The sequence below is a fragment of the Sinohyriopsis cumingii genome, chromosome 8 (assembly GCF_028554795.1).
Source record: "Sinohyriopsis cumingii isolate HCF-2022 chromosome 8, ASM2855479v2, whole genome shotgun sequence".
Classification (NCBI taxonomy): Eukaryota; Metazoa; Mollusca; class Bivalvia; order Unionida; family Unionidae; genus Sinohyriopsis; species Sinohyriopsis cumingii.
Window position 1 is genome coordinate 89,898,090 of NC_142968.1, and position 27,418 is coordinate 89,925,507.

Consider the following 27,418-nt stretch of genomic DNA (forward strand, 5'->3'; position numbering starts at 1 on the left):
AGCACTGACACCCACTAACTAAGGTTACTTAACTGTAGCACTAACACCCACTAAGGCTATTTAAATGTAGTATTAACGTCCACTTACTAAGGCTACTTAACTATAGTATTAGCACCCACTAACCAAGACTACTTAACTATATTATTAACACCCACTAAGGCTACTTAACTACAGCATTAACACCCACTAAGACTACTTAACTGTAGTATTAAAACCCACTAAGACCACTTAACTATAGCAATGACACCCACTAACTAAGGTTACTTAACTATAAGATTCTGGTTTAAATCCTGCAACAAAATTTCATTTGGAAACATAATTTTATGGAGTAGGGTCCTAGCCTCAAAATGTATTTTAAAAAATCCATATGGAATGGTAACAACTTTGTCAGAAACAAATGAAGCGTTGATATAAATACTCCATTTATCACAAAATGTATTGGCATACATAAGGCAATTTCTGTGGACTTTTTCCTAAGTGTTTTAAAATTGAAGTTCTTCAGATACACATAAAAAGGGTAGGATCAATTTCATCAGGATGAATTGGGTTGCACTGCATAAAATGCCTCAAAGAACTTAATCCTGACAATCTTGTTCTCAACTGATCTTGTATTCTAGCATGAGTCCCTTGAAGGAATGACACAATAGTGTCCAAAACGTACTTTTAGGAATTCAAGAGTAGGCCATTTCTTCTTTTTAATTGCTACATGATGAAACATGTATTCTTGAATGATATCATTTTCAAATTAGCAACTGTGACAGCCATATTTATTGGATGTACATGTATTATCAGCATTATTTTTATTTAGGACAAACTGGACAACATTATGTCTTATTTTGAAAACACCATGTTGATATGACCATCCATTCTGGCGAATTAGCTACAAGATTTAAGTCAGAATGGTACCATTTTCATTTTTAATCAGGAACAACTAGATATCTGCTGGAACGTCTTTGCTGATGATTGCCATGGTGGCCATACTGGATTAGTACCAACAAATCATAAGAATTATTCTGCTGAAAATTCAATGCTGACATACCTTTCTTTTTCAAGACGGCCATAATTGTGGCCATACTGAATATCACATCAGCAAGATTTTCATTAAAAACCAAGTAGATGCCACAAGATTTTCAAGATGGCTGCTGTGGTGACCATAATGGATGTTAGCCCAGCACCATTTTCATTTAGAACCAACTAATCATCATAAGAAATCTTTTACTGAATAGTAATAACAGGATTTTCAAGATGGCCACTTCTGCAGCTACACTGGCTATCAGAGCAGAACCATTTTCATTTAGGATCTACTAGATATTACAAGAAGTCTTCTGGTGAAAAACCCATGTGGATACCTGTCCAGAAGAAGAAGCTATAACAAGATTTAAAGATGGATGTTGTGTCATCCATATTGTATATCCAAGAACACGTTTTATTTGGAACCAACAAGATAATCCTGTTATTGCTATTCATCCTAAATGTAATTTTCAGTTGTCCACCATTGCTGCCATGAAAATCTTATCACTACTCCTTCACAATATACCATCATAATAACATGGTTCTAATATCTAATTAGGCCTAAATTAAAATGGTAAAAATCTTACATGCAGTATGTTGTGGCAGCCATACTGGATGTCCAGCAGAACCAATTTCATTTAAGACCAACTATACAACATATACAACTTGCAGTTCTATTGATATGGAAAAATGGGAACCAGTCAAGAAATGGGTGAACATAAAATAGAGTATGTATGGATTACGCTTGCCAGGATTAGTTGATAATGAAAGTTGAGATTTTATCCTAGTTGTAACTGACAAAAACTATCAAGTGTTTTATTGATGGAATTTTGGTCCTTTTACAGACTTTAAGTTGGAAGACTCATTACTGGCATCAGCACTTGACTCTTTGGTGCAGTACTGAAACCACATGTAGATCCAGGAAATGCAGTGGCTCATATAGTTTTCACTACGCAGAAGCCGTTATCAAGGATGTATCTATATTAATAAATATAAATTTGATTATAGGCACTCAGAAATTATTTATTGAATTTTTAATATTATTGTGTTTGTATAGGTTTACTATGGGAACTGAACAAGTAACGTGAGTCATATAAAGACTTTCTGTGAAAACCCTATATCTGACATATACTGCTGTGGCAACCATATTGGACAAATGAATGGCATCATTTTCACTTTGGGACCAACAAGACCCTGAGATGAATGTGTGTGTATAAGTTTTATGGGAATCTACCTAGTATTTTTGGTAGAGGAGCAGAAACAAGCTTGTGTGAAAGGACAAAATATCAGTCAGCTTGTCAGGTCATAAGCTCTTTTTGTATATGGCTAGTCGAGTTAAAAACAGCATCATGTTCATTATAGTTATAAATTTAAAAACTACTTTTCCATTGTGTCATACAACTTTCATACTATAAAATAATGATGTCAATGATCACAAATTCCTAGCAGGAAAAAAAATTCTATGACTTGCAAAATACAGTAGCTTAATAACAGAAAGACTGTTATGAAAACAGCAAAATTTAGATGAAAAACTGATATCTGATTTATATACTGATATTTGTATCTAGGCAGATTTATACTTACCTTAATAAAACAAACAGATAATGTAATTCTTCCAATAAAATCCCCAAACGAAGCTAATTCTAAAGGGTCAAATTTTCATTATATAAAATATTAAGTTTTCAATTGAAATAGCCACTAACAAATCCTTTTCGCCAATCAAGGGTTTTTTTTTAGCGCATCACCTAGATATGAACTCTCTTCTTACACAACACTACTTACTACCTAACTGTATTGCCAGGTCAGTCAAAATGGATTACTGTGATCAAACAAAGTACAATGTATTTGTCTGACCCAATCAAAATAGTCTTCAGCTGTTGTTGTTTCTGTGGTTTGGTTCTTCCCATAGTTGTTTGAAAGTAAAATCCATATCTATCCAACGATTTCATTAACTGAAAAGCGCATGTCTTTCTCATGAATAAATTAACTGCAAAATCATGCACTGGACATTTATTACCATGGGTTCATAAGGAGGTGATACATGTACTTCCATGGAACCTCTGGCTAAAGAAGATGATAATAAATCTATGCATTCACCCCTGTAACCTCATAGCTAATATTTTTCACATTTTTACCTTTGAATCTGACAGATGCGAAGACAAGGCATCACCACTGACAATTCAAACAAATCCTGTTGTAGGTCAACATGGCGTCACCACCAGGGGATCATTTTATACACAGGCAGATCAACTTAAATACTGTAGAATTATTTAAACTTTTTATATCAAATTATTAAACACCATAATATTTTTCTGAATGATATGGAAACTGAACATGCCAGAATAGTAAAATTCCATAAAACCATTACATATATTACTTTATATTACATTTATTACAAACTTTCGAAACCTTTGCCACAAATATTCTATTTTAATAGAGTTATGAAAATTTACTAAAAATAACTACTTCTAACGTTTACAGTACATTCAAACAACTCCTGCAGAGTTGACAGTCTCAAGACTTCTCTCCTAAAACTGAAATTCTTAAAATTAATTTTCATCGATAATTCATCAAAATACAAGCGTTACTGAAATTCATAAAAACATGTATCTCAAAAGTTACATTAGTAAACCATTTTTTTGGTCTAATTAATCAAAATGAAAAACATCATTATACAACTGGACACTAACTAGTTAAACTTTCTGATCTTCCTGTCATTCAAACCAGATTTATCTTTTCAAATTTTTTTTATTTCAAAATAAATATAAAGGAAGAAGAAACACACTGATATCCTCAGAAACAAGATATTCACCTGCACAATAACTGTATTGCTTTTCTTTTTAAAATTTTACCGTTTTTGTAATGGACATTATTCTAATTGATACTGAAATTGGATGAAAAAGGAATATTTGTTAACTGACAGATCATAGTACATACTGGAAGCCAACAGATCATGGTAGATAATGATAACCAACATATCATGATAGATACTGTTAACTAACAGATCATGGTAGATACTAATAACCCACAGATCATGGTATATACTGTTAACTGAAAAATCATAGTAGATACTGATAACCCACAAATCATGGTAGATACTGATAACCCACAGATCATGGTACATACTGTTAACCGACAGATCATAGTAGATACTGTAACCAACAGATCATGGTAGATACTGTTAACCGACAGATCATAGTAGATACTGTAACCAACAGATCATGGTAGATACTGTTAACCAACAGATCATAGCAGATACTGGTAACCAACGGATCATGGTAGATAACGATAACCCACAGATCATGGTAGATACCTGTAAGTAAATTTGCTTCTGTCCTTTTGACAGCATCTTCTCTTCTAGAAAAAATATGATTAATCTCATCAATGTTTATAAATGAGAAACTGTTTTATTATATATAGTATGCTACCAAGAGTTTACACGATGGAAGGTATACAGAAGTAGGCTGTTGTGGGTTTAATGCCATTTTCCAGCGCATGATCATCATGGTATGCTATGCATAGCAGCCAGTATATTTTTGGGAGGAATAACCTGGAAAACCTATGGGAAGATCCACAGATCCATGGAAAGCTACTGGCAAGCTTTCCCACATATCCATGTTAGCCCATATGAAAGTTCAAGCCCATGATACAGTGGTAGGTCTGTGATGTATTTGATGCATGCTGGAAGGTATACAGTAGTGATGTGTTGGAAAACTACTGACATGATATGTCTGAGTTGCATGTTGGAAGATTGTTGTCGTTATAGAGTTTAACGGCATATTTCAGCACAAGATAGGCTATGCATGTCGGCTAGTATAAATGATCGAGGAAGAACCCAGGAAAACCCTGGAAAGAACCACCAACCCAACAGAAGCTACTGACATGCTTTCTTACATACCTACAATGGCAGAGCCCAAGACTCAAACCCACACAGACAGGTGAGATGTCAGTGATCTGTAACGGTATGCACTTTAGACCACTCTGCCACTTGGGGTCCATGCATGTTGGAAGGTATATACAGTAGATTTGTGATGTGGTAGATCTTGTACTAGCATGAGTTTACATGCAGTATTGGGTGACTGCTGAAATGTTTTTTTGGGGGGGAGTGGAGACATGTAGCGATCAGCTATTAAGTTTTACAGATCTAGGCCATATTTTTATAGGTAAAATGGAGGGAGGGTATGCGTATGTCCATGCAGCAGTAGGTTTTTGATGAGCTGGATCACTCAAAAGAAGTTACATGTTGGAAGTTATATGGTAGTAGGTTTACAATATGGTAGATCTTCTATTCATATGAGCTTATTTGCTGGAAGGTATAGGTAAATTCATAAGAATTTATTTGTTGGAAAGTATAATGTAATAAGTTTCTAATGCTGTTTATCTTGAACTCACATGATGTGCGTTTGTTTGAAGGTATATGGTAGAAGGTTTCTAATGCTGTAGATCTTGAACTCATTTGATTTGCATGTGATGGTGTCAGATGTGCAAGTAGAATGCTAGCCATATAGCACCATAAAGAGCCTCTATTGCCAAGAAATTTCACTGTCATTGAGGGTCAACATATGACTATAAACATTGATTCTGCAGGACTATGGCACTTTTGTAAATGACTGCTTATACGTGTTTGTGTTATGCATAAAAGAACTAATCAAGACGCTGCCCTGGAAAGTTTGTCCCATATGCTTTGCCTTGCATAATAACGGTAGCATCTATTCACCTTACCACACACAAGAGAGATATGATACCTAATGGACAGACAACCAGTTCAGTAGCTATAAGAGTTGAAGGATTTGCCATTTTTTCCAGTTTGGATTATGGGACACTTTTTGTTGTTGTTATTGGGTGTAATGCCATCTTTCAGCACAAGATGGCCTATACATGGCAACCAGTATAAATAGTGCAGGAAGAACCCAGGAAAATCCATGAAAGAACCACCAACCCATGGCAAGTTTTCTCACATACCCACATTGGCAGAACCCAAGACTCGAACCCACGCAGACAGGTGAGACGTCTGTATCCATGACAGTGGGCGCTTAAGGTCACTCGGGGCCCCCTGACACTTTGTAACGACAGCTCTATGCGTCTTTACAATCCGAATGTTACCCTCCATAATTAAAAACAATCATAGCAGACGAAAAAGAGAAAAAAACCTGCAACAATATAAATTTATACAATCTAATATTTGTTCTAAAAGTAATGACAGCAAATGTCCACTGTTGTACTACTTTAGCTAACCTGAGATGGTTCAATGCATCCATTTATTTGCCTATAAATTGTTTAATTTTTAGACAAAAATCTTTGAAGCATGAAAAAGTAAATTCAAAAGACAGCATATCATGTGTTACAAGTGATTTAGATTAATGTAACAAACCAAAATACTGCCCTTGCTAAATGCTAATAATCAAATTATCTGCATTTTAACCATGATGAAAATTTTAATTCCAGAAAAATGTTGACATGTATATCTGTAGTTTTCAGAGACTAATCTTACCTGTAGCATTTCAGAAACTAAATTTACTTGCTGCAGAATTTTAGACTGATTGTGTATGCAGCATTTTGGAGAATGATCATACATGTATTGTTTCTGAAACTGATTTAACATGTAGCGTTCCTGAGACTGATTTTACATGTAGCATTTCTGATACTGATTTTACATCTAGCATTTATGAGACTGATTTTACAAGTAACATTTCAGAGACTGATTTTAAAAGTAACATTTAAGAGACTGATTTTATAAACTTTCATTTCAGAGACTTATTTTACGTTTTCATTTCAGATACTGATTTTACAAGTAACATTTAAGAGACTGATTTTACAAGTAAAATTTAAGAGACTTATTTTACAAGTAACATTTCAGAGACTGATTTTACAAGTAACATTTAAGAGACTGATTTTACAAGTAACATTTCAGAGACTGATTTTGTTTTCATTTCAGAGACTTATTTTACAAGCATCATTTCAGAGACTGATTTTACAAGCAACATTAAGTGAATGATTTTACAAGCAGCATTTAAGCGATTGATTTTACAAGTAACATTCAGAGACTGATTTTACAAGTAACATTTAAGTGATTTTACAAGTAACATTTAAGTGACTGATTTTACAAGTAACATCTGAGTCTGATTTTCAACTAACATTTAAGAGACTGATTTAATAAGTAACATTTAAGAGACTGATTTTATGTTTTTCTTTCAGAGACTGATTTTACAAGTAACATTTAAGAGTCTGATTTTACAAGTAACATTTAAGAGTCTGATTTTACAAGTAACATTTAAGAGACTGATTTTACAAGGAACATTTCAGAGGCTGAATTTACATCTAGCATTTGAGAATCTAAACACACTATGAATGGTTAAAAGTCAAACCAAACATTTTCATCTATTAAAAATAGCACTCAAATCTTCTGTCCATATCAGGGATCAATGCTGTTGTGAACTGACAAAATCCAATGCAATTTACAGCATGAACTTCACGTACCTATGAAGTTACATATATAATAAACTTGTTGCCTAAAAATGTATTGTATACAACTGTATGTAGGGGAACAGTAAGAGTCAATCAAAATTATTAATGTCTGTAAGCTGCCATCAAAAATCATATACCATACTTTTTTGTTTATAAGTTGATTATAAGTTGATTGGAGAATGTTAAATTCACTAATTTTGTAAATTTCCATCCTTCATCCATATATAAGTCAATGTGGAATAAAACAGAACGCCAGATCAACACACTGACTTCCTTTTTTGGTAGTAACTTCCATTGTCATTAATAATAAAAGTATCACGGCATGATATTCCAGATTCACTGGAAACTGCAGCCACTGATGCTAACATGCTTCCCACCCCCAAACCCCATTTTGTTTCCAGTGAACTTGGTCACTAAGAATTAAATAGAAAAATTCCACAAGTATGTCTGTGTTGTATACATTTTTAAGTGATAGTGAGATATTTAAGAATGCCTAAATGCCAGAGTTACTCCGGTTTCATTTTTGATATCTCTAGTCAATGTTTTGTGTGGTTCCGAATTCAATGACATATAGGGTTCACATTTACTTAAACACAGAGGTAAGTTATTCACTGTATGGATAAAATGATACACAATTCCAGATAAATTACCAGTATTGCAAATTTTTAAAAAATCATTGATGACCATCTCTATTCTGAATTTTAACCAACAGTATGGGCATTATTTTGGAAATATAATGTATGATATTATAATGAATTATTATGAATAAATGTATAGACCGACTTGTATGATTTTAACTCACACAAATGTTATGAATTTAATTTCATTTTGGGCTTGGACAAGGGACTACAAAAATCAGGATTCATTAATGGTTGAAATGAATGATATTAAAATTAAATGAATTATATTTTTTCAATGAAAATTAAAGGCAATGAAACCTAAATTTTGAGTTAAACAACCATTCATTGGAATGCAACAAGTGCACGAGTCTGTGTTGGCTGTACATAATAATAATATATAATCTATGGTATTTTATAACTATTCATTGAACATTTGAGCCCCACTGTAGGATCAATAATATCAATGAATTTATTGTAATGAATGTGTATGTTAAATTTCTGGGGCAGTAGTGTAGCAAACTTATCCCAATGGACAACAGGCCATTTCATAGACTCTTTTAGTCTGTGAATATTTATAATCTCAGAAAAGTTCATGGAAAAGTTCATGGAAAACAGTAACTTGTAAGAAAACGCAGAGGGGAGTAGGGTGGGGGGATGTCCAGCCCACATATAGGCCCATTTTGTTTTTAAAGCACTAAATGATATCAGTACTTAATAAATGTTATTGAAAAATTCATCAATAATCAGAGCTCTGCAGTGCAAATTTATGCTTCTGAGACATCCTGTTTCTGCTCATGAGCCTTCAAGCAAAACTTTACAGAAAGCTACAGCAATGCACACTGGACAAGCTCTGGGGACATATTCCCACCCAATTATGTATTCTTATTTTAACAAATCCAAATATCTTGATCATTATAGCTGGAAAAAGGTACATAAAATGTCTCCATTGACAGCTCAGCCAAGATACAATACCTGAGCTTGGGTAGCTAAAAGTGGTAGCCATGTTATACTGGCAGTCATTATATGAAATAAATATTGTCTCTTATTTGGACACCTTTATTATTTTTCATTCTAGCAGAAAATCAAATTGTCAGCTTTGCAAACAAAAATCAGTTCGATTATAATGAATTTTTATAAACAATGGGAAATTTAAGTATATTATCAAATTTTTTAATATTCAATTTAATCAACACTAAGCAATGACCACAGCTGTTTGTGCACATTCTTGGCTTGTACTTCTTGTCAACCAAAAAAACTATTTTACTGCTTCATAGTGTCTTTCGTAAGTTCTTCAGATCTTCTCCACTGAAAGATTGATGATAAGGCGCCCAATAAATTCCTTATACCTGACTCACCTGTATAAAGGTCCTGTAAGAGTTATCTCCCTTGCACAGTACAGGTAAATTCGAATCAGTTCCTGAAAACTTTGGTGTATAATGATAAACAATTATTTGCACTAAATTATATTTTTACCTGGGCTAGTATCTAGCAAGAATCGAGTCAGTAAATGAGGGGCACAGTCCTCCAACGCGGTACAAAATTCCTGGAACGAATTTGGTCCTTTCTGAGAAAAAATGTCAACAAATGTCTCAACACGACGAGCTGGGTCGTTCTTTTCGATAATTTGAGCTTCTTCAGTTTTACTTAGCACCCCTCGTCTTACTAGTTTAACTACAACTCGGTTTAAATCTACATCACGAAGTAACGTTGACTTATGTTTTGTCAACAGGCGAGCAACTCCAGCACTTTTGCCCGCCATCTTGGCATTTTCCAATGGAAAGGGATTCATAAAAAAAATTCTCAATTACACTTCCCATCTTTAAGCAAAATTATAACTTTATTGCATTAAATTTATCATAGTTTTTCTGATATATATGCTTCTCATTGATTTAATGTTTACTAAATTATTAAATGATTTTATTAGATTTGAAAGTGTGTTGAACTACAAAGGTTTAAAACTCCCTTTCGAGTTCAGGGATATTCCTTCGTGACGCTATAAAGCGACATCTAGTGGGAAAACTAACTCACATGCATATATACATGTCTCCACGTTGATTTGTTTGTATCACGTGCTTGCTTGAGCATCGATTCTTGATTGGAAGTTTCCAATAAAACAAGCGGAAGCAACGTAAAAATAATGTTTAAGCAGTGTCTAAATAACATAAAAGTGTTTGCTGCAACAAATCATCCCTAAGTGAGTAACGTAATGGCATTAGTGTACGTCTCTTGGGTGTAGATTTAACTGAAACACAATGATTAAGAATGCAAGTAAACTTTATTTTCGAGACCTTCATTGTGACGCCTTTGACTCCTTTTCAATTCCACTTCAGTTTTGATTGTACAGTAACACTGAACTCAAATTTCTGCGACTTCCGAGTGAGATTTCTGTGCAAATATGGTAATTCCTTGGTTATTCTATAAAATTCCATATAAAACGCTTACGGTTCACAATGTTTTATATTTATGAACGCATCTGATAGAACTTTTTCTCAAGAATGTATGATGTCAATTTTCTTTAAATACTTGTGAAACTCTCAAAAGAATAAATTAAATTGAATGAAACCTTGTGTTAGGTGCACTGCACATAGTTAATGAGAAAATTAAAACTCAGCTTATATTTTGATCATAGAGATCTCACAAATTTAAAAACATTTGTTGATTTGTTGTTATCTATAATGTTATACTCTCTGATAGAAAAAGTTACCCTTTAAAAATTCAATGAGAGATTTAATTGCTATTGCATTCCAGTTAGTACACAATGTAATAATAGTAGCTTGCTTCTGAAAGATTCTTTTTAGAGTTGTTGTAATTTCTAACAATTGCCGACATGCCAAATATTACCATTCTAAAAATAGATGACATGTCAAACATAAAAGGATTTATGATATAAACTTTTAATGTCTGTGTACCTGTTACCTGGACAGATGTTACCTGGATGTAAATTTATGTCAATGGATATTTTCATCATGCAGTAAATGCTTGTCTCTTTTCCTCTTCCATGCTTTACTAATCATAGAATTTTGTCATGTAATATACATTATGGAATGTACATTCACTGATAACATATTACAAATGCTACTTTTATCTGCATCAAGGTTTGAGGGAAAATTCCAAATGAAAGGATGAAAAAGAGAAAGTGTCTGTTGCAGCCAAGTATGAAACTATTTTCTATTATTCACAACTTACCTGCAATTTACATTTATGAATATTCTGTCATGTATTTACTACCACAGAGGTGCTTTAAAAAAAAGAAAACCCCAACATCCTTTTTGGTTATCACATCAAACTGGAAACTTCATTCTGATTAAATTCCCAGGTGTAACAATCTCCTAGACATGTAAAAAAATCACACAAGTAAAAGAATAATAACCAGAATGATTGGTTGACTAACTGAATTGATTGATCTGATGTCCCTAATGCTATGTTTGCTGCAATTTGGATGTAATAAATTCAGCCAAAATTAATTTTTGCAAACATGTTGTTTTACAACATAACAATGGATTGTTAATACTCATTCTGATTACAGGGCCCCAAGTGGCCAAGTGGTCTAAAGCGCTCTCCATTACAGATCACTGCCATCTCACCTCTGTCTGCGTGGGTTCGAGTCTAGGATTCGGCCAATGTGGGTATGTGAGAAAGCTTGCCAGTAGCTTCTTGAGGGTTGGTGGTTCTTTCCGGGGATTTCCCGGGTTCTTCCTCCACCATTATTACTGGCCGCCATGTATAGCCTATCGTGTGCTGAAAAATGGCGTTAAACCCTATAACAACATTCTTAGTCAACTGACATTAATGCACTCAGGTTACAATGACTATGCTACATTAATTTCTCAACAGATTACAATTTTCATGTTGTTACTGAAAGCTTCTTTGTCCATTCTTCTCAACCAACAGTCCCTTCAAGAATCCAGTAAAAGCTTTGGTTTGGTGTTTTTACTGGACCAGACCACAAATAGGTTATTTGATGCCAAGTCAATCAATACAGCTTGGTACTGACTCTGGTTGATCTGATAGTAGGATTCAGACACATACCCTTCTGATTTAGAGTCTGGCATATTAACAAACCCTCCATTGTGGCTTCATAGTTGTTGCTTCATACAACATGAAGGGCACATAGGGTCTATTCAACATCACCAGACCTACATTGGGTTTAGTAAAGGATGAGAGTCTACATTGGGTCTAGTAAAGGATGAGGGAGCACATCAAACCATCGAATGGTGAATGGCATGAAAATGAAGTTGAATAGCAAAAACCTGGACCAAATGGGTTGGCTGTGAACCCCATACTGATCCCCACAGAACCTTAAGTGTCCAGTCTTCAGCCATACATGTCCATAAAAATTCATCAGTTATAAGATCATGCTGCATTCTCATCTCCTGATAACATCACACTGATTATTATACATATATAACAATATATTTGTACCTAACTATAGTTTCAAACAAAAATAAATTGTATTGACTTCATAAAAATTAATACATGCCATAACACCAATCTTACCCTAACCACTCCATACTGACCACTCTGTAACTGTTAACTATTTGCTGTGGGACAGTCAAACAGACAGTGATAGATACCTTTGGAAAGAGGTGAAAGTGAGAAAGTGAAATAAATAAACAACAACTAAATAATATTATTTGATTTAATTTATTTGCATTAATTTAGTGTTTTGACACAATACTGATAATTACAGTAAGCTACATATTTAATTATAAATTAAACATTAATATTGGCAGACATATTTCCTCTAGTGTGGTCTTTTAAATTATTTACCATGTACTCTTACAAAACAGCCATTTACTATTCAAAGATCTATCCACCAATTTCTATACCCTGCGTCAATGACAAACTATGTTAGCATGAACAGAAAATGTATTTGGTCTTAAAAAAAAGCTTTATCTCCCTTATATCAGACATGTTCAGGAACAATCCAAATTTATTTTGTATCTGTGTACTTATCTATCTAATCTGATTCAAAGTACATGTATCATCATCATCCATTCTACTCACCTCAAAAAGTTCAATTAACATTGATATTGTATATTTTATCATTCAAAATAATGAAAGTACATTCACAAAGATATATATGTAACATTTATATGTGTAAAACATTGAAACAGCTGAACTATACACAATTTCCATCTTCATGTAAAAATACTGGCAAAATAAGTCATAAAATGAATTTGTACCTTTCGATGATAAAGCACAGCAACTGTCATTAAAAAAAAAACAGTCATAAAAAGGATTTTGTAGAAAACACTTTTGTATCTAAAAAATGTGTACAAAAGTCTGTTGAAGAGATTCTGCATGAGACAGACAAAAATCAAATTAAATTGACCATGCTTTGCTTTAATAAAAATTCTCAACTTGAATATGCAATAAACTTTTGACCCTTTGTAAAATGTATATAAATTAAAACTTAAGCTGTTTCTCATCTTAAATTAACCAGCTTTCTTCAAAATGTTGCTTTAATATAAATCACCTATTGTGCTTAACAACATGCTAAAGCAAAGACAAGTCTTCAATGCTGAGAATTTTTATGAAAACTGGACAAGAAGTATCATACCTGAAATTTCTTTGTCTTAAAACTGACCTTTTATTATTTGGATTTTTTAAATGATATTCTAATTTTTTTTTAAAATTCTCACAGAAATAACAAGATCATTTCAAGACAAAAGAAAGATGGTCTAGGTGTATTAATGAAATAAGTAAGAAAAAATAAAAATGTATATCACAGATGTTTACTTACAAGTAAATTTTAGAATATGACTACCTTTCAACACAAGTTGCTCAGACACAATAATAAAACCACTGTTGTATTAAATAAACACCACCATGAAAAGCAGAGAAAAAAGTAAAAGATGTCTAAGACTATGATGTTAATTCAACGGGCTTGTTCTCCTATCTTCTACCATTCTTACATGTACAAATTAATAATAAATAAAAAAACTAAAGTGAACTCAGCATAGCTCACCTCTCTAAATTATTTATTAATTTCTTGAAGCCACTGTAAAATTATCATGCAGAAAATAAATTCTGACTCAAGTGATCTTGACAACAAAATACTGGCCCCTTTTTCTCCAATGTTTTGTTGCATGAATTTAAATTTTAACTCTAAATTTGAACCTTTTTAAAACTGAACACTTTTACTTTTAATTGGCAGCATTTATCCAGCATTATGCTAATATACCGTTAACCCATATGCATATATACATACTTGTTAAGCCCCTGGAAACCTTTGTATATCCCAAACATGTCAGGTCAGACAGTTTTGACAGACACCAAAATACTGCAGTTGGACATGCATAATTATGAATGTAAATCTTATACTTTTGAAGGTATACACTGCCATGCCTGAGTGATCCCATATGTACAGCTATGCATACTGTCCAGCATCAAACTGAATCTCAACTTTAAAAATCTTGGCACTGCCATTACAATAAATACCCCTGTAGCTTTATTTGAAATAGAAGTAATGATGCAGAGATCAACATGAAAGTAGAGAGCAATCAAGCACACAAAGCAAAATATCCGTTTTGTTAATTAGTTGTTCACTGGTAAAACAACCAGTCAAAAAAAATTGATAGTGAAAAACTAGCCACTGATTAAGTATTTAGCAATTAATAACAGCATGGAAATGATTTCATAATATTATTTTTGCTCGAGTTATCATGACATTATTCACAATGAATACACAAATGAGAGGCTATATAGATAATAATGGTAATCCAAGAAAGTCATCAAGTTTCAATGCCAAATGGTCAGACCAATTCTCATGGCCAAGATGTGACCAAACACTAAATCTAATATTTTGGGAGTTATGCCAAAAGCACCAGTGGAAGAACAATTGTCAGGCCAGATTGGATAAAGTTAGCCCTTGTTGACCACATGGGATGTAATAAACATATACATTCCATACGAGATAGAACTAAGGCAAAAAACAAAAACCCTTCTTGCTATATATGACAAAGTGTCAGACAAGGCATATTAAGCTATGATAGTGATTTTTCAAATGCTTATCAATAATGTACCTTTTTCATGTTGAGCGCTTGTTGTAAACCACTGACAGTATGGGAAGCCATCATGTTGAGTGCTAATTGTAAATCACTGACAGTATGGGAAGCCATCATGTTGAGTGCTAGTTGTAAACCACTGACAGTATGGGAAGCCAGAAGCTCAACATTCTAGAGGAAAAAAACTGCAAAGTCTTCAAACACATCTCATTAGCTATTGCCAGCCAGTTAAGTAATATGGGAAATGGTGGTTTATACCTGACCTCTTTGCCTTTTAATTGACACTATTTAAACTGACCAAAGGATAAATTCACATCAGCTCCAATCAAGACTGTGTCCCATTTATAATGCTACCTGTAATGGGCATATACTTAAAGTGGTGTTCTTTTTTCTGTTTTCAAAAGTAACAGAAAATTGTTTTTTCTCGAAACATGACCATGTCATTGGGGGTGGGTGGGATTGGGAATACAAAATCATGTTTTTAGCACTACACACCGTGTTATACCCAGATTAAAATCGTATCTCTACTTCATGGAGGATAGTAGTGATCTACTTTAATTAGATTGTGCTGTGTTATGGCAGGTATGTTAACATCTTGAAAATACATTCCGCATTTCATCATCCAAGTTTTCTCTGACAAATTTGATTATTTTATTTCAGCAAACCCAATGGGCACCTCTCTTAGAATACAGGGCACGCCCAATTTGAAACCGGATGGGCCCCGGGCATTGGGCTATCTATGACATCAAATTAGATACACTACAACAGACAGATATAAATCTAATATTAATATTTTTGTATTCCAAAAATTTGCTCTTAAAATCAGTGTCAAAAACTATTATTATTATCCACCTAAAAAAGGCCAGATTTTACTGGGTGAAAGTCACTGGCTTTGATTAACCTTGGAGTGTCGGCCAGTGTTACAAGCAGAGTAATGACAATGCACAAACTTAACCTAAGTCGGTGTAATGTTGGTCATAGTGACCTTTTGCTATACAGGTGTTGTATATGCACTACAACAAAAAAAAACTAAACTAAAATGTATGAACTTGTCCTATTTGTACTACTAAAACACATGTATAAATAGCTAAGAAATGCACTATGCTAACCTGCTGCCAAGGACCCAGGAAGAAAGAATCATTGAATTGCAGTGACACTATACAGATGCTGATACTGGGGTAGTAATTAGCTCTCCTCAACTTACAGAGATGATAACCAAATTTATGATCATTTTATTCTGAAAACATGGAACATAGGTAACATGGCATATTCAATTATCAGCTGTGAAAGTAACTGGATTTAGCTGAGGCATAATTCCAAAAGATTGATCTGGCCTCCATGACATGTGTCTATGCAAAGCAATGTACTCAATTTGCCTCTGCACAATATAAACTTTCATGTGTGCTGTTGAACACAATTTAATATATCAATCATTTCCGAAAATAAAGGGCGAGTGTGTTGGGACACCAAAATTTGGGTCTGACTGAAATGTAGCCAACAGGTTGCCCTCCAAAATGTTGCTCCGTCTTTACACTTAAATTCCCTACCAGTTTTGATTGTAACAACTCATTAGTGGGTCTTAGACTGTGATGATTTGAAAACTTGTGCAGCTCAAAGTCTCAATCTGTAATGAAACAAACTGGCCAGTGTTTGGACTTAGCTTTCTTATGACTTTAGCCATTTTCTTAGCCTCATTTTCATTTGGCAAACTGTATTTAGCCTCAGTTTGGTCTGAAAATTGTTGGGTGTTATTCACCCTTGTTTTCTATATTTTAAAAAAAGAGCCTTATTTTAGTTCATCTTTAGCATTCCAACTTAACACAGCCTTTAAGTTGACTGATATTAGCATACAGGCGCATGACCAAGCCCAAAGTGTTAAATTTTATGATTTCCTTCGAGAACAAGAAATTTATCAGTCGCAGAAAAAACTATTATCAATTATACATGTAGTTCCAAATATTTCCTGCTTTTTTAATTTACCACTTTCAAACAATCATTCTATACCAAAATTAAACAAAGCACTTTGCATAAAAAATATATAAATCTTATAAAATGAGGAGTTTTAAACAAATATAGCAACATTCCTGAAATCAAAACACGAAGTAAAAAAACATCAGAGCACAATACAAAGTTGACAGTTACTTATAAGAAACAAAGGAAACAATTTATTAGCATGAAATTAAGGAGGAAGAAAAAAATGAAAATCACATTCTTTTTTCATAGTCATTTTGAGAAAATATATTAGAGATACTGAAAATCAAATGTAATCTTTACCCTTTCTTCTTTTGATAGTATCTCAATTACTTAATTCTGTCTGTATACCATCAACCAATGAAAATTTCAAAGTTAAAATTATCAAATATGGATAATGACCTAATAAAAGAATCAACCCTTTTATCATGTAACTTCTCTATGCTTTCTAACATCATGACAAGCCCTGGTATTTTGCACTGATTCTCTGTGTACAAAAAATTATTTCTACAACAAACTAACATTATTAAGAGTAAGCCATTACTATTCAAAAGCAAGTTTTGGCTTACAGGACTCAAGGTACACAACATATAGAAGAATGGGAACGTGTCTAGAATTGGTAAACACAAAATATAGTACATATGGGTTTGGCTGGCTGACAAAGAAAATAAAATTTTAGTAAAAACAATTTTTTTTTTAGAGACAATGATTTATTGATGAAATTTCAGTTCAGTCCTTTTAGTGGTATCAGTTTGGAAAATTTACCACTGAAATTAGCACCTGGCTCTTTGGGAACTGAAAACATGTTCCAAACATATGTTGGTTAAAAAATACCATCGTTCATATGTTTTACTTTACAAAGAGATTGCATGAAAGATATGTCTATGCTGATAAATATAGGTTTGATCAAGAGCATTCAGGTATTTAAGTTATTGAATATTTAATATCACATTGTTTGCACAGGTTTATTATGGGAAAGGAATTAGTACCAGGAGTCATACACATATATGTAAGGAACATAAGCCAATCCAGTAACTGTTAGTGAAAGATATGGATTCCAGTTCTCTCCCCTGTCAGAGCAAATTCAAATGGATGTAATTAACTTCTATTCACATCAGGAAACTGAACCCCTGAGTCTTGCTTAAAAATGATACTTTTGGTAATTTTCATTACAAATGTTAAATCTGATGGAAAAACTCCTCTTCTGCCTATATTCCATATTATTATTATTATTAATTATTATTATTATTATTATTATTATTATTATTATTATTATTATCACACAGTTTCAATAAGTAAAAAAGATTTTTAGCAACACTGCAATTATTTTTTACTTCTCTAACATATAAACACTTGATACGAGATTCACAGAATGTGAAAATACATCAATTTTTGCAACATATAAAACAAATGTGATAAACCTGAACATGTAAATACATTATTATAAACAAAGAAACTGGATTTAACACCCAAGGAAATCCACAACACTGACATAAAAAAATTCAAGCTTCTGCACTATTTTTAAAAAATGTAGCATTTTCTTACATAGATCAAAATGTGGCATTACCAAACACTTTTAATTTGTTCATAAAATAAAAAATTCAAAAATTTCTTCACCAAACTCCACAACAAATTATTTATAAAGAGACAGATAAATATCAATAGATGAAAATTTCCCTAATGTTACAAATGTAACTCCTTGCAAAGTCATTCTGCACAACCAATCATACAATATGTTTCAGTATGCCTCTAATTCAAAAAAGGGATTACATATTAACATTTCTCCACAATGCCTCCACAAGTTAACACTGGCCACCATGTACAGCCTATCCTGTGCTGAAAAATGGCGGTAAACTGATCACAAGAAGAAGAAGATATGCATACTCTAAAAGTATGATTTATTCAGGTCATCTGCATTTGCATGCTGTAAAAGCATGATTTATTCAGGTCACCTACGACCGCTCCGGTGGCCTAGTGGTTATAGTGTCTGCCTCGGACGCAGGAGGTCATGGGTTCGATCTCCAGCCGAGTCTAACCTAAGACTTACGAAAATGGTACTAACAGATGCCTCGCTTGGCACTCAGTATTAAGAGGTTAGTGTTAGGACTGGTCGGCCTGGTGTCAGGATAATGTGGCTGGGTGGGACATCATGCTACATGTCCGCGACACTGCCACACTACAGACATCATAGCGATATGACTGAAAAATTGTTAAAGCTACGTTAAAAATCCAATTCACACACACACACACAGGTCATCCATATAAGCATACTAACATGTCTACCATTCATATGTCTATATCAAATGATTTTTGTTGAATCATTCTAACAAGTATTGGATCATTACCCCAAACTGTTTTAAACTGGAGTTTCATGTAGGTATCAGTAGATCTGTAGTAAATAATTATGTAACTGTATTTATGGTAACAAATATTTGTTCAAGTTCAGCACTTAAATGCTGTTCAGAAAGTCATCAACTTTACTCTGTTTTTTACAAGAAAAAATGTGAAAATTGGGTACCAATCTTGAAGGTCTCTTTTCAAGATTAAGTGCGACATGAGCTTGTTTCATCATTTCACTGACTGATATATTTGGGCAAAACTAATTTGATTGGCTGTGGGTGATTCCACTCCAAAATGTCAGATGTGACCTCACTGGTTTGGTTATAAAAGTATATTGACATTTTTCAGCATATAGTAGGCAATGCATGGCTGCCAGTACATTTGGTAGGGGATGAGCTTAGGATGAAGCACCATTACACCGGAAGTACCTGGCAAGCTTTCCAACATAACTTAGATACCTGGCCACCTCAAGCCTCCGATCTTATAAGATACAACAATATCTTCATAAAATATCTTTAAAGTAATAATTTCATTAGTCTTTTCAACTTTGGATTACAAGCATCACATTTTACTTATAATGAATACAATGACAATGAAACTCATTCAATTCCGACCCTTTCATTCCATCACTTTTGTAATTAAGATATATAAACTGCACCAAATAATAATAAAGAAAATCTGTTATCTGGATACTGAGACATTCTCATAGACTGAGTGTGGATTAACAAGGCCTTACTGTATTTCCAACCACATGTTAAGAATGAAATATTACTGCAGCTATAGACAGCACCACGGCCAGCCAAAGGGTTTTGTCACCAAAGGCAAACTGTGACTTTAGTGCCTCAACCACATAGAAAAAAGTTCAATTCCATCTAATTTGGCACCCCTTAAAGCTTGGCACCTAAGGTGACCGTCTACTTTGCCTATATGGTCAAGCCGGCCCCGACTGCAGCCAATTATAGTTGATGGGTTTATTCCGATAGATCACTTCTTAAATATTCATATACTGGTCACACCATGCATACCAATGCAAATGATGAAGGAAGCCTGAAGTGTCATTAGTGTAAAAAAAACAAAGAATAATCATGCATACAAGACATAACAATGTCTTACAATGGAGGATCAAGTAAGCAGAAATAATATTAAATACACGTAAATTTTCTGAACCAAAACATTACACAAACAAGAGACCAAAGTGGGCCTGTCATAACTCGCTTGGCTGGCATATAGGAGTAGTTGGCTTCTAGGAATAGTTGGCCATTACATTTTGAATCTGCAGGATGCTTTCTATACAAATTTCTACCAGTGTTGTTGATTATACATGTAATGAAAATAACTGCTTCAGAGATTCTCTAATGTGTGTATCTTAGTCCAAATATGATGGTCTATAACAATCATTTGTCCAATATTGTCCGGATGCTTTTGGTCAATGTTGGTAACATTTCTTTTAAGTAGATTTCTGAGACAAAAGTTATTTACAAGTTTGTGTACTTTTAACAATGGTGGCTGAATTGTATTGTGGATCAGCATAACTGACTGGTTGATTTTGAATGACATTCTGAACACATTACAGATTATAAAATGTCAAGGAAATTGGAGGTAAGTGCCTTTCTCAGGACTCGCTGGACTGGAGGGGGGTATCAAACCCCCAAAACAACTTATAGATTACACATCTGATGCTCTAGCAACTGATCTGTAAAACTTCATACCTTTCATGCCAGGCTACTTTCTGTCATTCTCGTTGAAAGCTTCCATAGTTTTAGTAACAGCAACTATTTGATAGCTGATTATTGTTTGCATAAAAATAAAAACCCTTTATGGAAGATGAAATTAAAGGTTTTTAATTTTTGGCAACTGAGGTCATATCTGAGAGTAGGGAAGCATTATTTTCACAACCTGAAAGCTCTTCATGCCAGGCACACCTCTCTGCCAAATTTGGATTATTTTTTTGGTTTAGTGGTTTTTGAGCAGTTTAAAATAGAAATATTGATGAATGATGCAAGATGATATCTCAAGCATCAACCAAGCCCACTTGGCCTCTCAGCCAGATGAACTAAACAAGAGACCCAAACATGGCCTGATATCTTTCACTAGCTTACATAACTTAACAATTGACCATTTCGCTAGGCAGGTTTATCTACTAATGCAGAACATAACCCCACATAAAATATCTTTCAAACTGTATAGTCATGTAAATTTTACCCATTATAACTTGACAAAAATTATTTCTAAACAAAAATGCATAATTAACATGTATAGGTGCTTTGCATAAAGAACATAGGCAGATTAAAACAAATTAGGTACTCTTGTAAATTTATTCATGGCTTCCTAACCAATTCCACTGAATCTATTATAAAACCCAGATATGGACCAAACCCATACAAGCCAATACATGGATTTAACTGTAATGATCATGTTTTTGTATTTGTTGCTATAATTCCATAAGTTTGTAATTAAATTGTCATTTCAGTAAGATGCAAGTTCCAACTATCTGATGTCAGCTTAAAGCCCAAATTTTAATACATGGCTGAGACAGCTCAGTTCACTTATAGTTAGGTGTAGTTTGTTCCACACAGCATCACAAATAATACCAGTGCCTGCAGCTATGTGAATTTTCATGTCTGCATCTTTAATTGTAGGTACAACTAATTCATTTTGCACACAAACTATTTTCAACACCATTCATACTGATGAACAACAGAATGCTCGCCACTCATTACATACTGAAACAGGTTGTCTATTTAGAGCAAATTCTTTCATACCACCATAACCTGTGGAAGAGTCAATTATTATGGAGTGATCAGTTTTCCTTATGTAGTTGCCTCCCCTTGATTTCTTTGGAGCATCAAAAATGGACTCTTTACAGACCTCGGGACACACAGACCAATCTTTTTCAGCATGTACTGAATGAATGGTTTTGCGCTGTAATCAATGTTTAAATCATTTGTGCACAAAACAAATTCAGTAATTTAGCTACATTTTGCAAAGCTGATACGAAAATTGAATGAGAAACAGGTACAGATACCATTCATGATGCTGTGTGGAATGAACTACAGATGATAAGATGTACAAATTCAAGAAATTATACTTTAATTCAATTTTCACTATCGATCAAAAACTACTAAAGAAGACAAAATGGTAAAAGTAAAGTTTTCATCTGACACAAAAAGCTATATTCTTAAATGCATGTAGTAATCCAGTTCCATCTATCTGTCAAGAATGTACTAAAATTTTCAACTCAATAATTACGCTTCAGGCTTCTCAAAGAACTGTAAAAATCATAACACAAACCAAAAATAAAACAACACAGACTTATAATTAACATGAACGGATCTCCATGCCTGAATTAGGCCATGGAAGGCCAAATGTAACATTTTATCTTGCCTAAATCAGGTCATGGAAGGCCAAATGTAAATTTCTATCCTGTCTGAATTAGGCCATGGAAGGCCAAATGTAACATTTTATCTTGCCTGAATTAGGCTATGGAAGGCCAAATGTAACTTTTGTCTTGCCTGAATTAGGCCATGGAAGGCCAAATGTAACTTTTGTCTTGCCTGAATTAGGCCATGGATGGCCAAATGTAAATTTCTATCCTGCCTGAATCAGGTCATGGAAGGCCAAATGTAACATTTTATCTTGCCTGAATCAGGTCATGGAAGGCCAAATGTAACATTTTATCTTGGCTGAATTAGGCCATGGAAGGCCAAATGTAACTTTTGTCTTGCCTCAATTAGGCCATGGATGGCTAAATGTAAATTTCTATCCTGTCTGAATTAGGCCATGGAAGGCCAAATGTAACATTTTATCTTGCCTGACTTAGGCCATGGAAGGTCAAATGTAACTTTTGTCTTGCCTGAATTAGGCCATGGATGGCTAAATGTAAATTTCTATCCTGTCTGAATTAGGCCTTGGAAGGCCAAATGTAACTTTTTATCTTGCCTGAATCAGGTCATAAAAGGCCAAATGTAAATTTCCTTCTTGCCTGAATTAAGCCATGGAAGGCCAAATGTAAATTTCTGTCTTGCCTGAATTAGGCTAAGGAAGGTCAACTTCAACTTTCTATCACAGTAAAGTTCTTTGAGCCTGTCATGAAGCAGAAGGTGATATTATGTATCAGTACATTTTGATAATAGCAGGTCTGAAAAAAATCAGCCTAGTACCCTAGAACAATGTCAGACTTTGAATGGCAAGTAAAATATTAGACTACCATTCCAGAGTTTTATATTAAATAAAATGGGAAAAGAAATATTAAAGTTTGCAAACATTTAGTGAAAAAATCTCAATCTGTTTATGAAAAATATCTAAAAAATATTTCAAATCTTAGATCTACAATGACTGCACATAACAATTTTCTGGTTTACTGACAAGTTAAATTAAAAAAAGCCCAACAAGCAAAGTGGGTTGGCTTCAATGGACCATTTCATCTGTAATTTCTGCACAAGGTGTCATGTAATGTTATGTAAAGAACAACAATTAACATACACAGAACACTACATGTTAAGGTTTACGTTTCATAAAATTCACCAGTTCACTAGATTTTTGTACTACAATACTCAATTCCTAATGAATCTGGGCTGAATTCTCATTTTGATCAATTATGCTTCAGATTTGCACTCGTCTTTGGTTTCTCCCCCAGCCCCCACATATAATTTTCCCCAATCTTTCCCTGATTCATTTAGTCAAGCAAATTAACTCAAGTTTTAGAAAACTTCCAATGAGATGGTTTACTGACCAGCATAACAGGGTTGTTCTATCAAGGATAACTCTATTGTCCAGTGCACCAAGGTTGCTCTATCTAGGATAATTATACTGTCCAGCATGCTTTTTCTAAGATATAGTAGGAAGACACTGTTAGAAGTAAGCATTAACTCGTATACTTTCCGACAGACTCATAGCATTAGACTTTAAAAGGAACTTCATACAGTAGAAGTCATTAATATAACACGCAGCACCCTTGATTACACCTCGTTTGGCAAAGCTATGGATTATTTCAGATCGCTTGTGTTCAAGCCACATTGAAAGTCTTGGTTCAATGCTACTCTGTCGATCTTCACCAGCATAGAAAAGATCATTATATCTTGGACCCCAAAGAATGAATTCTGTGAAGCTTCGAACATTTACCAGGCATTCTAAGTTCCGATTTTGAAGGAGCAAAATAATGGTCTGCATACCATTCAGTATAAAATCCATGGAAGGATCTAGTGATGGCAAATGCTCTTTTTCGAATTTTGTCAAAATATCATCCAAGAAATGTTCAATGAAGATACACACAGATTCAATTTGCTGATTATCTTGGGAGCGTTGCTGTGGAAGAAATGAAACGATATCTCCAGAACACTTTGCATTTGAGATAAGGAAAATATCCCTAAAATCTGACTCTGCAATATGATGTCCCTGTTCCACACAGTGAGAAATGGCACTAAGCAGCTGGAGAATTACAAAAAGTGTCTTTTCTAAGAAATCCTTTTGATTTGTAACTTTGGCCTCTAGCACAGCTAGATAATCTGTCACACTCTCTGTTATATCAAATAAGCCCACAGCCACATAACACTTAGCAACATTTGATTGGTATACACAATTTTCCAAGAGCTGACTGGTTTTGATGAAATCATCAGTAAGGTAGGAAAATGGAATGGAATCAGAGAAAATACATGTAGGCTTTAATATACTTGGATGGTTTGCAGACGTCATATCTGGTCTGGTATGAAGCAACTGAAAGAGAAAACAAATGTATTCACAGTCAACCCCACATCTTAACTTTGCATCTAAATGATTCCAAGTTTGATCCAGATGGTCTACAGGGGAAGTAAGTAGGCTGTGTCTAAAACTTGTCAAAAAATTCTGCAACCTGAAAATACTACTGCTCCTGTCTGTAACTAAATGGTCCAACATGTCATCATACAAGAAGACAAAATGTAGGGTTGATACGAATACCAGCCCTAAGTAAGGTTATTTATTTAGCGAAACCTGAAGTCAAACATAGAATAATACATCTATATTAAAGTATAGTAATGCCACCTGTCTAGCTGATCCAGATCCATACAAATCTCATGTAGATGCTAGGTACTTGGCTACTTGGTTGCAAATGTCATAACTGTTATTATTTTAAGTCATGTGATTTCTTTGACAGATCTGCTTGTAAATACAGGCACTCATATCCATGTGAATTCCTTAAAACATCTTATAATTTATTGTACTGTATTTTATTTACTTTACTTGTGGTATATTGTAGTTATGTTTTGGGTCCAGCAAAAATCCCTTAAGGGCAAATTAAATGTTTCACTGTCAAGACCTGGATTGGTGGAATGAATTTTTGAGTTTGTTTTTGACCCAGAAACTGAAAACAACAAGGACAGACGTAGAACCAAAAAATGCAGGTCTGTACCATAAGCTCTCTTTCCCATACAAGCTGGCTTAAAAATAATGCAAATTATTTATAAAAGAAAAATGAAAACTTTATCACGCATTACAATAAACAACATACTTGGTGGAATTGTCACAACATGGACTCATAAGGACACGCTTTGCAGGACACCCTTACTGAAATAAATCTTGATCTAAATTTCACCAATACAATTCTATGATATGACTGGATGAAATTTAAATCAGACTTAAAATGGACCCAATCAATATCTTAAAGTCAAGATGTAACTTTTCTTTCGGGAAACCAAGGCCAGTTAAAAAAGAACATTCTGCAGATCCCTGAATAAAATCTGTATGTATTAGTACTTTGTTTTATAGAAGGGGTTGTTGACAATAAACATGTATGGGAATTAACATTCATACCCCTTATGGACTTTAATCTAAATGCCAACTGATTATTCTAAACAATATCTCTTATACATTTTTTTCCAACACTGTTTTTCAAGCGATAAATCACTGAAAAATAATCCATTATATGCAGTGGGGTGGGATAGGGAAATTCCACCCTCAGAATCCAAAGTTTGTAAGCAGGAATTAGGCAAAGCGTCAGATGAAATTTGCTGGTCCCACACCAATGCATTTGATGGATTCTAAAACTCCTGCACAATAATTTTCTTTTACAGACAAATTTCGCAGTACAATGTTAAGTCATTGTGGCACATGAATTGTCTTACCATTACTTGGCATGGTGGCACACCTAGTCTCATTTTTGCATTGTAGACAACACATCTCTCCGAAGTGTGAATAGGCTTGCCATAGATGTCAAAATCCTGCCACTTCAGGGGACCCGCTGCTCCAAGGTGAAGACATTCCTTCATTAGGACCTTCTCGTGGTGGGTGTAAATTTCACGTAAACTCTGCATGTTCATTGCTGTCAATTTGCTCAGGATCTCACGCAACTGATCTTCATTTAATGCGACTGCCACACTAGGACGATTCATGGCTACATACTGTTCAAACCCTGACCCATCCAATTTCCGTGCCCGTCTTCGAGGAACTGGACGAGGTCGGGTCAAAGTGTTACTTGCTGATGAGACATCAGATTCAGAAGAAATTGAAACTACACCAGGTGATTGTGGTGGTTGGATATTTGAAGCATCTCCATTTTCATCCATTTTTGAGAAACTTGTTGATACTTTCAAACTTCTGGATGAGAACAAGCTAGTATCCTCTTTATTGTACCCATTAATTTCTTCATATATTGGCTGTGAGGCAAGGATCTGCCTTCTCTCCTCATCTATTGGTTCAAACTCTTGTGCATCTGTATCTTCATCAGCTTTTTCATTATCCTCTGATACTGATATTACAGACTGAGAAAGAGGTGCTTGTGGTTCAGCCATCATGGTAGACCTAACAGGTTCCAAATAACCCTCAACAGGAACATTGGAAACCGGAGGTGTGAGTCGAGACTGTGTGTTTGCTTCTACAGGAGGGTCATACATGTGGGGAGGGTCTGGGGCCTTGTCTGTGATCAGCTCATACAAGTTATCCAAAGAACCAGGAGGGGACATCTCTGATTTGTCTGTGGCTGAACCTGAGGAAGTGGAGCCACCTGTTTAAAAAAAATTAAAACAATAT

General features: G+C 34.3%; 2 protein-coding genes across 2 annotated transcripts in view; both read right to left on the bottom strand.

Moving 5' to 3' along the window:
• Nucleotides 1–9,855, bottom strand: part of LOC149794117 (tight junction protein 1-like) — a 202,222-nt gene extending 192,367 nt beyond the window's left edge. The window contains exon 1 of the mRNA XM_089968094.1: nucleotides 9,570–9,855. Coding sequence (XP_089824220.1) covers nucleotides 9,570–9,855 — 286 coding nt within the window. The remainder of the gene's footprint in view (nucleotides 1–9,569) is intronic.
• Nucleotides 9,856–12,724: 2,869 nt separating this feature from the next.
• Nucleotides 12,725–27,418, bottom strand: part of LOC149794118 (uncharacterized) — a 61,180-nt gene continuing 46,486 nt past the window's right edge. The window contains exons 4-5 of the mRNA XM_089968096.1: nucleotides 26,515–27,392; nucleotides 12,725–25,129 (exon numbers count right to left, since the gene is read on the bottom strand). Of these exons, the coding sequence (XP_089824222.1) occupies nucleotides 24,269–25,129; nucleotides 26,515–27,392 (1,739 nt within the window). The 3' untranslated portion in view covers nucleotides 12,725–24,268. The remainder of the gene's footprint in view (nucleotides 25,130–26,514; nucleotides 27,393–27,418) is intronic.